Source organism: Apaloderma vittatum, unplaced genomic scaffold (assembly GCF_000703405.1).
Source record: "Apaloderma vittatum isolate BGI_N311 unplaced genomic scaffold, ASM70340v1 scaffold2388, whole genome shotgun sequence".
Classification (NCBI taxonomy): domain Eukaryota; kingdom Metazoa; phylum Chordata; class Aves; order Trogoniformes; family Trogonidae; genus Apaloderma; species Apaloderma vittatum.
The window spans coordinates 1-10,913 of NW_009728838.1; the positions used below are offsets into that span (position 1 = coordinate 1).

Below are 10,913 nucleotides of genomic sequence, written 5' to 3' on the forward strand. Positions count from 1 at the left end.
CCCGTCTGCCCTCTCCTACCTGGAGGGGGGCTTGTACTCTCCAGCCTCAGCCCCCCCACTCTGCCCCTTCCTTCACAGCGACACCTGAGCCCGCCTCGGCCCCGCCGCCCCTCCTTCCCGTCTGGGGCTTGGGCCCCGGTCAGAGTGTCCTTTCCCCCGTGTGTGTGTGTGTTTCTGCCTTCCTCCTGGCACAGGTGGGATGTAGTCTCCTTCCCAGTCCTCGCACGTAGAAATTTAAACACCCTGATCCCCCTCGGGCATGTGCTCTGCGGGAGGTTTCCCTCAGGAACGGCTTCTCCGGGCTCCGGAGGCGATGCCTTTGCCGGGGAGGGGAAAACACGCCGCCCCCGAAGCGGCGGCGCCTGGTGCCCTCGGAGCGCAGGAGCCCGAGCCCCTTCTTCTGAGCTCCCTCTTGCACAGCCTGGGCTGCGGGTACTTTTTCATGTGAGCCGCTTTTGTCTTGCGAAGCGAGCTGCTGGGTTTTCTTTCTTTAAAGATACTCGAAACGCGCCGTTGAAGGCGGTGGTGAGAGCCATCCCTGCTACGGAAGGTGGCTGCCAGCGCCGGGGAGGGAGAGAGAGACGCTCTCTCTTTCTTTTTTTTCCCCTCCTGTTTCAAATCAGAGGGAAATCTGGGACAGGTCTGAACACAGTGAGAGCACATTCCACATCCCAGTCATATTCGCACAATGAAATGAGAAGCGTCTGTGTGCCTTGATTCCTCCAGCAGCTTCTCTGAAGTAACTTGTGGGAGGGGGGAAGAATCTTTCTTGTGATGCAGATTAATTTGCTCCATCTACCTGTTACATCAGTTCTTGTGTGTGCTTAGTTGATTCGTTTGGCAGTAAGCATATATTTTTAAAGAGCCTCTTCAGCAAAAAGAATCTTGGCAGTAGTTGATGTCCCTTCTTACAAAATAGCTGCCACTAGCAATGGATTATTAACGTGTCTTCAGTGAACAAAACCCAGGTTAGGTGTTTAAACACCCTTTTCAAGATTTTCCTGTTTTGCCAGTTCCCAAAACCACTAAAGCAAGGACTTGAATTCAAAATAATCTGCACAGAAGGAATTACTGTTTTGTTCCTGAGGTCATTTTCTTCCCTGCAAGCTTGCACTTAAATGTCTGGATTTAATTGTACCTTATTAACCCAATAGTCAGAAAATCAACAATTCTGTGTTAAAGACAACTTTTTCTTAAAGAATATTTATAGTAGTGAATCATTTTAGTTGTAATGTAATGCTGCTTAATAATAGATAAACACAAAAATCGAAGTTAGTGTGAGCATTTGGGTCAAAAGCGGTTTTGCTAGATATAGAGATTTTTATTGTAAGTCTTACAAAAATTGTTCTCAAAGCCTTAATTTCTAAATCTGTTTTTGCAAAAATGTCATATCGTTTCTCAGAACAATGTGCAAAAATTTTTTTATCATTTTCGTTTCTAATGGTACAAAAATTATATATGATGACATGAAATTTTTAATATACATCTTAAGATCTTTCAGTAGGTTGTATCTCAAAAACCTTTTTTTTACATTAGGATAATGATATGGATTTAAAAAATTGAATGTGGTGGATTCCTTATTTAATCTGCCTGCTTGGCATTTGGTTTTGTGTCATATCTCTGATACACTGCTGTTTGGTTTTTAAAGAAACTCAATCAGTATGTTAAAACTGTGTTTGTATCTCTGCATATTTCGGATATTAGATACTGTCTGGTAGCTTAGATACAAAAAATATCTCTGATTATGATGATGAAAAATGTGCCTAGTGTTTTACCAATCTCAGTAAAGTTTGCAAGGCAGGAGATGAGAGATTGTACTGGCTCTATCTCTTCTAAATAGTATTGATCTATCTAGTACTTTTGGCAGAATACCGCCAGTTGCTTCTTGTCTGTGCTGCTGTCCTAAAGCATGTGTTGAAATGACCACTGAATTTTCTTCTTTGTGATTTATCAAGAGCAGTGAACAAACTTTCATGAGTCCAAGACTGAAATCTTTTTTCAGACTTGAACTTCTTTGGTTTGGATGTACTCAGGTCCCTTAGCGCGACGTGCCTGGTGTTTCAGATTGAATGTGATCCTTTGATAAAAAGCTGTGTATACATTGTGTAACAGAAAAGTCAGTACTCAGCAGCCTTTTTCTAAAAGGCCTGGCAACAGTTAGTTTGTCAGCTTGTTACAAACTAAGACTTAGTAAAGAATGCACCCAAAAGTGTAAAAGTAATATAAAGGACCTGTGCGTTTCCAGTGTCATGAATACCAATAAGTATTGGTTTCCAGCACACTGCTCTGTTGCAGTAGACAGTAGGGTTCTGAAAACTACCAAGTCTGGCTGTGTATGATTTAGGGAATTTGTTATTCAAAACAGTTAATAGGTAAGTTGAAACTGTGCCGACTTCTGGCTTTGTGTATGCATTGATTGTAACAAATGACTGTAAGAGCTAGTTTATTAACTGAAAACAGTTTTTGTTTCCCAGGCCATTGTATACATGTATTAAATCAACAAATTAACTGGTTAATTTTGATACTTTGAGGATGTTTCTTAACTGTTTTTCCCAGCAAGTCTGGTTTGGGGATGGACAATGCAATGGCCAGCTTGAGTCTCCCAAGCCTTGTGCTCCCTTGGAAGTGGAGGCACCGGGGAGGCAGCGCGGAAGCACAGGAGGTAGGGGCTGCTGTGACTTGTTAGCCTGAGCTCAGCTTGGTGCAAACACAGATGTGTGTTTCCACATCCCAATGGGATGTCTTTTATGCTTATTATTAACACTGCTGGCTACCAGTTTTGTAATTCTCTCTTAGTTAATTAGTGGCTATCTAATAATGTCTTAAAAGTTTAGTTAATGAGGCCTTGCTTTCAGTGATGGAGTGGAAAAGGCTTGTTAAGTGAGGAAATCAATAAGATGAACAATTGTAAGTGTATAATTTACTGATATCTCTCTGTGGGCAATGGTATTGCCTTAAATCACTGCTTTCTGAACTTGGATTAACTGACCTGTCAGTCGCAGGATATGATTGATTTTTAGTATCAGCTGAAAATACTTTTTTTTCAACGTTTTACGTGATTGTATAGTTCATTTACAGACCCCAGTTTGTGGCCCGTGCGATCACCAGTAGCGCCTGCGTTGCACTTTGGGAACTGGTGCCTATTCAGACACTTGTAGAAAGAGAATCTGATCCTTTGCTCTCGGTAGTGGAAAAGGGATAAGGAAAAGCATCCTTGGTGAACACGTGATTTCAAAGGAAAAGGAATCATATAATTTCTGCATTGTTCTCAGATTAGGATGTTGCTTAGCAAAATGTTGGGAATATTTAGCTTCTGCTAAAACAGACTTACAAGTGAGCAGTACAGGCCCTTACAGGTTACTGTTTAATCTTTGCATGTATGATAGTGACTAAGATTAAACAAGTTTTAATTGATAGAGTGCAGAGCATAATCACATGACCGGAGGAGGGATTGCCTGAAATCAGTAATCTAGTCTGACGAATGCAGTCTTTTTAGTTGACTGTTTCTGTTAAAGATCCTGAGATCTAAAAATATGTAGTGAGCATTCTTAAACTCTGAACACTTAAAAATCTGATTTTTGTATTACTATTACTTAGAACCTACACTTCTCTCTTTTTATGTGCTGTAGGTTAAATAAAATAGTCCCTACCTTGTAATGGAGCATGCAGAGTGGTCCTGATAGCTGTAATCATAAAAGATTTCTAGAAATTGTTTTATAGAGTGATTTAATGACTAGAATCCATATGTACCACTTTTTTTTTTTTTTTTTTTTTTTTTAGGCATAGGTTAAGTTTTATGGTAAAGACTAAAACTGAGGCCCATAAAAATCCTAACTGTTCATTTCTGTTCTCCTGGTTTATCACGGTCTGGTCCTCGTGGACCAGGAAAGAACGGAGAGGGGCTGTTGTGCAGGCTACTATGTAAAGAGTAGCAGAAGGTTCATATGCTGAAGACGTTTTCATCAAAGTCAGGACTTGAGGTGTAAAGTTTACCCTGCCTACATACTTCACTGCATACACAGATCTCTCTATAGAGAGGAGAATGGAAACACTGAGAGAAGTTTAATAGGTTACTGGAACACCTTTCCCAGCATAGTAGCACTTGCTACTGGGATGAATGTGTTACAGGAAATAGACAGGGCAAACATGTGGAAAAGAAAGATGTAAAGCATACAACCAAAAAAAAAAGGCAGTATAGTGGTACCAAAGATGCTTTTAGTTCTCTGGATAGAAATAGATTTTGATTGTTTGGGGGTCTGTTTAAAAGCTACTTTCCAGGAATTCCTGTAAAATCTGTGAAGTTAATCTTAAAGCCGTAACTTGTAATTTCACGTCTCTACTTGCCCTTGTTCTGTAGTTCCTATTCCATGATTATTGCACCTTAAGGATTCTGTTATTTTACAGCTTAAAAGACGGATGTGGTTTTTTTGCGGGAGGGGTTTGTAATTTCCACTCCTAGGAATGCCGCATGTCATTTTGGTATCAAATCCTTTTCTTCTTCACTGTTACTTATAATACAAGCTTTTGTATCAGAAATGGTAGCAAGTTTTTGCCACCTAAGGCAATCCCACGGTTTTCAGCTGGCTTGGAGAGGCATAAGGGATCGATGCTTATCAAATTTCGTTCCCTCTTGTATGTTAAAGTTCTCTAATTCTCTGCTCCATTTTCATTCTGCAGAGTTAACAAGGGTGAGAGGTAATAACAGCTTGGTAGGATTGGTGAATATGAGACTGGACACAGGCATGCCCATGTGTATTTTTAAAATTTGTACTTTCTTATCATGTATTTTTTGCTTGTTAGGTCTTTAGGATTGGATTTCTGTTCTCCTGCTATGTGGTGTGATTTGCTTTTGAAAGCTGTGTGAAGAAGGTGTTTTTGTATGCTTTAAGAAGCAGCAGGAAATGCCACATATTGCAGTGGGTTTGGGGAAATTTACTACTGTTATTTGTATATTCTTTTTAATAATATGTATCTTTATGCCCATTATAACATACTCTTCCCTAGAACATATTTGTACACTTTTCTTACCTCATTATGAAATACAATTCCACAAATACACGGTATTTAAAACTTTTTTTGTATTCCACTTCTGCTTCCTGTCTGGAATCGTGATTCTGTCTTCAGCATCCAAAGAGGTTTCTGCAAAAGTCATTATGACACAAATGGCCTGATGATTTAAGAAGGAGTGTGGGAATTTTCATCTTTTTGAGAGGATTATAGAGGATGGAAGTAGTAGAAATACAGGAGCTAAACTGTAGGTCTTCAGCTGGAGCATTGTGCATATTTTTATGTACAGAATCTAAATCGTAGATGTTTAAAGTGCAAAACATGTGCAGTCAGTTAAAACAACTGCAAGTCATGAAAGTAGGTTGCTTTGCACCTTACCTTGGTGCATGTGCTGATGCATGTGCTTCCTATTACCAAATGTCCCTGTTCCCCATAGGAGGTTCAGTGGTAAATATGTACGCTTCCCAAGTCTTTTACTAACTGTGTCTTTTGTCTTTTGCTTTTTCCCTAGTGCTTCTGCATTTCCCAGAACATCTTATCTGGATTTAGTGTACCTCATGCTTATGCTAAAAGAGATGAGATGTGAGAAGTGGCTGATTCTGCTTAGGTTTTAACCCACCTTCACTTGCTATTCTCATCCTAATATTGTTTTCTGCACCATAATATACAGCAGTGCTAGGTGACAGTGAGACCTTCGTTGAAAAAGGCATTGCAGAATCACAGGACAAAGGCCTAATCCCTGAAGCAAAGCACTTGCAGTCACATGCCAAGTGGATGTAGCTGATGAATACAGGTGGAGGAATCCAAGAAAATTTGGTGCACCTGCCTATTGTACTCTGTAGCTCAGTTGCTGTGACTTGGTTTCTAGTTATTTGTGTAAAGAGTAGTGGTTCTTAAACATTTTTGGTTCAACTCTTAAATATTTTTTAATATAATTTACACCCTCTCTATATGTATGCATATGTGTATATATTGCATACAACCATTCCCTGTCTAAACTCCTGCACCACAACTTCTCAGCCTCGCTTTTAACCAGCATGATCTGGCTCCCACTTTTCCCCAGAAACAACCTTTGCACGTGAAGCTCCAGGAAGGAGACTTGTCCCTAGCCATATTTAAATTAGCTTTTCCCCTATTGTCTTGAGTATCAAGCTTCTCTATAGCTTTCCAATGTTTACAACCTCCTTGTCCTTCTTAATTTCTTGAAACTCCTTCCCTGCAGAGGTTATTGGTGCTTTGTGCCGCCTCCATGGAGCTTCCCAGTGTTGCCTCCTCTGCAGCAGCCGTGGCCCGCCCCTGTCCACAGTACTAGAGCCATGGCTCTAGTGCCAAGCTGGGGTGTCTCTCAAGGATGGGCTGGCGGCAAGAGTTTTTACTTGCTCTCAGTCTTCACTGGCTCTAAATAAACATGATATACTTCATCACGTTGCTGGAGAGGGAAGAGGAGAGATTCTCTGGGTGAAGTCTTCCTGCAGATTTTCCAGCTGTGGGGATGTCTTCCATCCTCGCTCCCCTTCCCATTCTATGTTTTGTGATCTGTAGAGCTCAGAAGAGTTTGTGGATGCTACAAAATGTAATTGTTAGTAAGATAAGTACCAGAGAAGCGTTGGTTGGAAAACACGAAGGTGTGATTCTGGGGAAAAAAAAAAAAAAGTGTTCGTGGCTGGAGTTAGTCTGATCAGAGAGAGCGGCAGTCATGAGTGAACAAGAGGTGATTGGTGTTGCCTTCTAATAAGTATTAGAATCAAAGACTACTGTCTTACATTTGATGCAAATGGGAGTGCTGATACAGGTGTGGAGAAGGATTCATTGCGTGGAATCATAGAATCATTTTGTTGGAAGAGCATAGAAGACAACTGAAAGGTTTAGTATTGTGAGTGGATGTGACTGAGGAAGACTGTATTTGTCAAGGCCAGAATGTTGAAATAACCAAAATTAAATTACGAGATCATGGATAAAAACCTTAGCTTAGCGTGAAAGACTGTGTTTTAGAGATACTGTGCAGAAGGGATCTGCATGGTTGATGATAGACAGGTTTCAGTTTAAGAGAACCCGTTGGTTATGGTCTGGTAAAGCGGGCTGTCTGCTAACACTGCAAGCATGGAGGAAGAGTGCAAGAGCAATAAAAAAGAGCTGTATTTCAGCCATGCTGTGGTCAGGTATCTGTGATGACAAGCCAAGATGCTGAATTTTACAGAAGGAAATAGGTAGAAGCAGGAGAAGCTAATGTGAGAACTGCTGATTTACAGGCAGGAAATCAAGTGGACATTGTGGATGAGACTGGAAACAAATTAAGTATTTATTGAATGTTGGAGCTCAGTTCATTGTGTACTAAAAGCAAAACGAAGGCGAAACAATCTAAAAAATTGTATTTAGGGAAAAAGCAATTAAACTGAGAGCTGGTGAGCTCAGCAGAACTGAAGAGTTTACGTCCTATAGGGTGAAGAGTGTCCATAAAGTATCCCAAGAAAGGGCAAAAGTATGGGAAAAACTAGACTTAAAGTACCCCAAGAAGAATGCCACAAATGAGCAGAGCCTCTAAGAAATGGGAAGAAAATGCCAGGTAGTCAGAGGAAAGTTTTGCATTAAAGAGTATTTGTGAAGATAAAAGACAAATTTGCAGAAGTCATGTTTCTTTAGGAATGACAGCAGGCAGTAAAGAAAACAAAAATGCTTTAAGCACGTGGAGTTGTGAAGAGAAAAATAAAGGATAATACACACTTAGAATGTAGTAGTGTTATAGATAACGTAAGTACTGCCAAACCTAAATGAGTGCTCTGCTGCAGTTTTTGAGCTCAGGATGTGGGAGAATGTAGAATGGATGGTAGGAATAGAGATCCAAGTGAGCAAAGCAGTAAGCAAAACCATGAGCTTAAAGCACTTTGTTGAGGCTGGTTAACTTACTTTCCAGGATTCTGAAAGAGCTAGGATGGTAAGTAGCAAACACTTATAAAATTTTTTTCAAAAGACTAGGATATTTGATTTAAGCACTGAGGGTTAAAAAAGCAGGAGTGGAAAGATGAGGCAAAGCATTTATAACTAGTACAAAAGATTGTTATGAATATAGGAATATGGACCGTGACTGTTAAATTGAGGAGGAGAGATGTTCTTACTGAAAGTGTCCCTGGATGAGTGGCAGGCTAGCAAAGTAACCAGTTCCCTTTCCTGCTTCCAGAAATGCTTGAAAAATACTGTAAACAAGTATTTACAGCAGCTGCCACTGCTATGCAAGAAGACGGTACTTTCACATTTGCTTTAATTTTTCAAGTTTTAGCATAGTCAGATGTGCAAGAACTTCACGTCAGGAGAAATTGTGTGGCTGCTTGTTTGCTCTTGCGTCAGTGCTGGCAATTTCTTATGGAAAAAGAGGATTACTGATAATCGTACTCCTAAAGCTGTAAAAGGTGATTGCACATAGCTTTCATGTAAAGTTAAAGTCTCTACTTTGGTCCTTTTTAACTGAGGTATTTTTTTTTTCCTCCCTTAAGCTCAGCTGGAAAATGTGGATCAAGTTATGCGACAAACAGAAATTTGATGTTTCTAACTATTGATTTTATTGCAAGCTGATGGTAGAATTGTTTTTCCTTTTTTCCTAGCCCTTTTCCCACACAGTGTCATGTATGTTAGTACCAAGCTCAGGCTCTTCTGCGTGCAAAATGCTTACTGTGTGTAGTTGCTCTCGGTAGGGACAAGCATAAGCTTAAAGAGTTTTGTTATTAGATATGAGATTTTTTTGTGACTAAGACGCCGACCAACTTCTTTTATTTGGACTGAATCCAGACTTCTTTCGTGAAGTTTATATCAGTGTAGGGATTGAGTGGAGGAGTAAATTTGGCTGGGAAACAACAAATAGTGGAAACACAAGAAAAAATAAGACTCAGAAAACAGTAGCTGAAATGTCTAAAAAGTAATATGAGGATCAGTCAAAAGTGAAGAGCAAGAAAAAAGAATATGATTTAAAGACAAAATAGGGGTGGAGAGAGTCATCCAGGGGCTGTAGTACTGTGATGGCATATTAAATGGGGAGTCAGGAATTGCCAAACATTAAGGAGGGGGGATAAGGAAATGCATCAAAAGTCTAAGGAAGTTCAGAGGAATCGGAATTGATGGGAACTGCGGAGGAAGGGGGAGTGTGGCAAGTGTTTGTGCAGGAAGTTGGACAAAAACACGAGGCAGCGTGTGTGGAGGCAGGGCTAATGTGAAGTGGCTCAGTGCAGTAAGGAGGCAGGCAGGGATATGGAGGAAACTAGATAATGGTGATGTGACATAGCTACATCCTACCCTATAGTTTAGGAAAGTGGAAGAAGAGTTCTGCATGCTATATATCCAGAAAACGGGACATAGTACGAAGTATTATGCAGACTTTATTAGCTGTTGTGTATATACTAGCTGTTGTGTATATATTTTGTTTGGAAAGAGAATATAATTTACCTTAGAGGGGAGAATTTATTGGTGGAGGAACTGAGATACAGTGCTGTAACTGAATAGCTTTTTTTCTTATGCATTGCAAGAAATAAGCTTGGATAGGGTGATTCAGTATTTTTCATCGAGAGTACCAAGCTTTTTTTTTTTCTAGTGAGTAGGTGTTGGACAGAATTTAAAAAATTTGCTCCTTTGTACATGTGAACTGTGTTTCACAAAAATATTTGCTATGGAACTGACATACTGTGCAGTGGAGCATATTTCTTCGGAGTATGTTCTTTAAGAGGTGACTGTAAATGTTAACATGAAAGAACCTGTAGTATAAATTCTCGCATCTGACTTGTTAAACCAAGAAGAAATAGAGAATTGAGAGGGAAGGCTGAAGCTCTGCTCCTCATTGTCTTAGAGTAATATGGTGTGTAGGACCATCTGCTGTTTGTGGACCCTTCAGCTATCCCTGATTAAAGATCAGATTATCAATGTGGTTCTAGTCTGAAATCTATAATTCCGTCTAGGCATTATGCTAAGTATGCATGTAGATACATCAAAGCATCTGAAGTGATTAGAGCTGAACAAATTACTTTTACATTCCTGAAAGCTTTGTTCTGCATTTACAAGGCATATAGGAAGGGAAAAAAAGTGGTTAAGCAATGTGAACATTCGTAGGGATAATTTTCTCATGTTTTATGGTTTCTATTCTTTGTTAGTGAAAGATTTTTTTTCCTAGGATGTGCAGTTTCAAGGAACTTAAAACTGTATTCTAGGGAAGTCAACTTAAAAACAAATGCATTTACTAATCATTTTAAGCCCCTTCAATCAAACAGGATTACTGTTCAGCTATAGCAATAGGAGTGGAAATTTCCTTAGCACATGCAAATGCAGAACCCCTGCTCTGTTGTCACATACAAAACATGTAGTATAGAGTCTTGCAAAAACATATTTTTAATAATTTCTTTCTTTCCAAAACTGTAGGTGTATGTTGAACAACAACAGAAAAAAATGCCAGCACAGTCCTCCTACACTTTGAGCTTCATGTAGACTAGATGTGGAAGAGAGTAGCCTTGAAGAAGGAACAAAGTAGTAAATCTTTTGTAAGCTTCTTTTTTATTAGTTTCATTCATTAGTTTGCTTTGCTCATTCTCTTCAGTTGCTTAACTGCTTTGGTTGTGGAAGACAAGCTTTTCAGGTAAGAATTTTCAGGCAGTCTTCTCTGTGCTAAGGATGGAGCAGAAATGCTGCTGCCTTCCCTGTCCCCCAAGACTATGGGTGTGGTGATGGTGCAAGCACATGGCCGTGCTTAGTTACTTACAGACTCAAGCATTTGTCTCTTCAGTTTCAGTCAGCTGATTGAGTAGCTGTTTCCTTTTTCTTCCAAGAACACAACTTAAGTGCTGGACCAGCTTCTCTGCTCTAAACTGTTTCAGTTTTAAATGCAGAAGTTCAATGTTTTCTCTTTACCTTCCTAATGCTCAGCGGTGTAGGGA

The 10,913-nt window shown here is 39.8% G+C and overlaps 1 protein-coding gene across 1 annotated transcript in view; it reads left to right on the forward strand.

Annotated features, from left to right (window-relative positions):
* The first annotated feature begins 259 nt into the window (after window positions 1–259).
* ASAP2 (ArfGAP with SH3 domain, ankyrin repeat and PH domain 2) overlaps window positions 260–10,913 on the forward strand; it is a 93,357-nt gene continuing 82,703 nt past the window's right edge. The window contains 3 exon segments of the mRNA XM_009874207.1: window positions 260–432; window positions 2,557–2,662; window positions 3,068–3,184. Coding sequence (XP_009872509.1) covers window positions 260–432; window positions 2,557–2,662; window positions 3,068–3,184 — 396 coding nt within the window.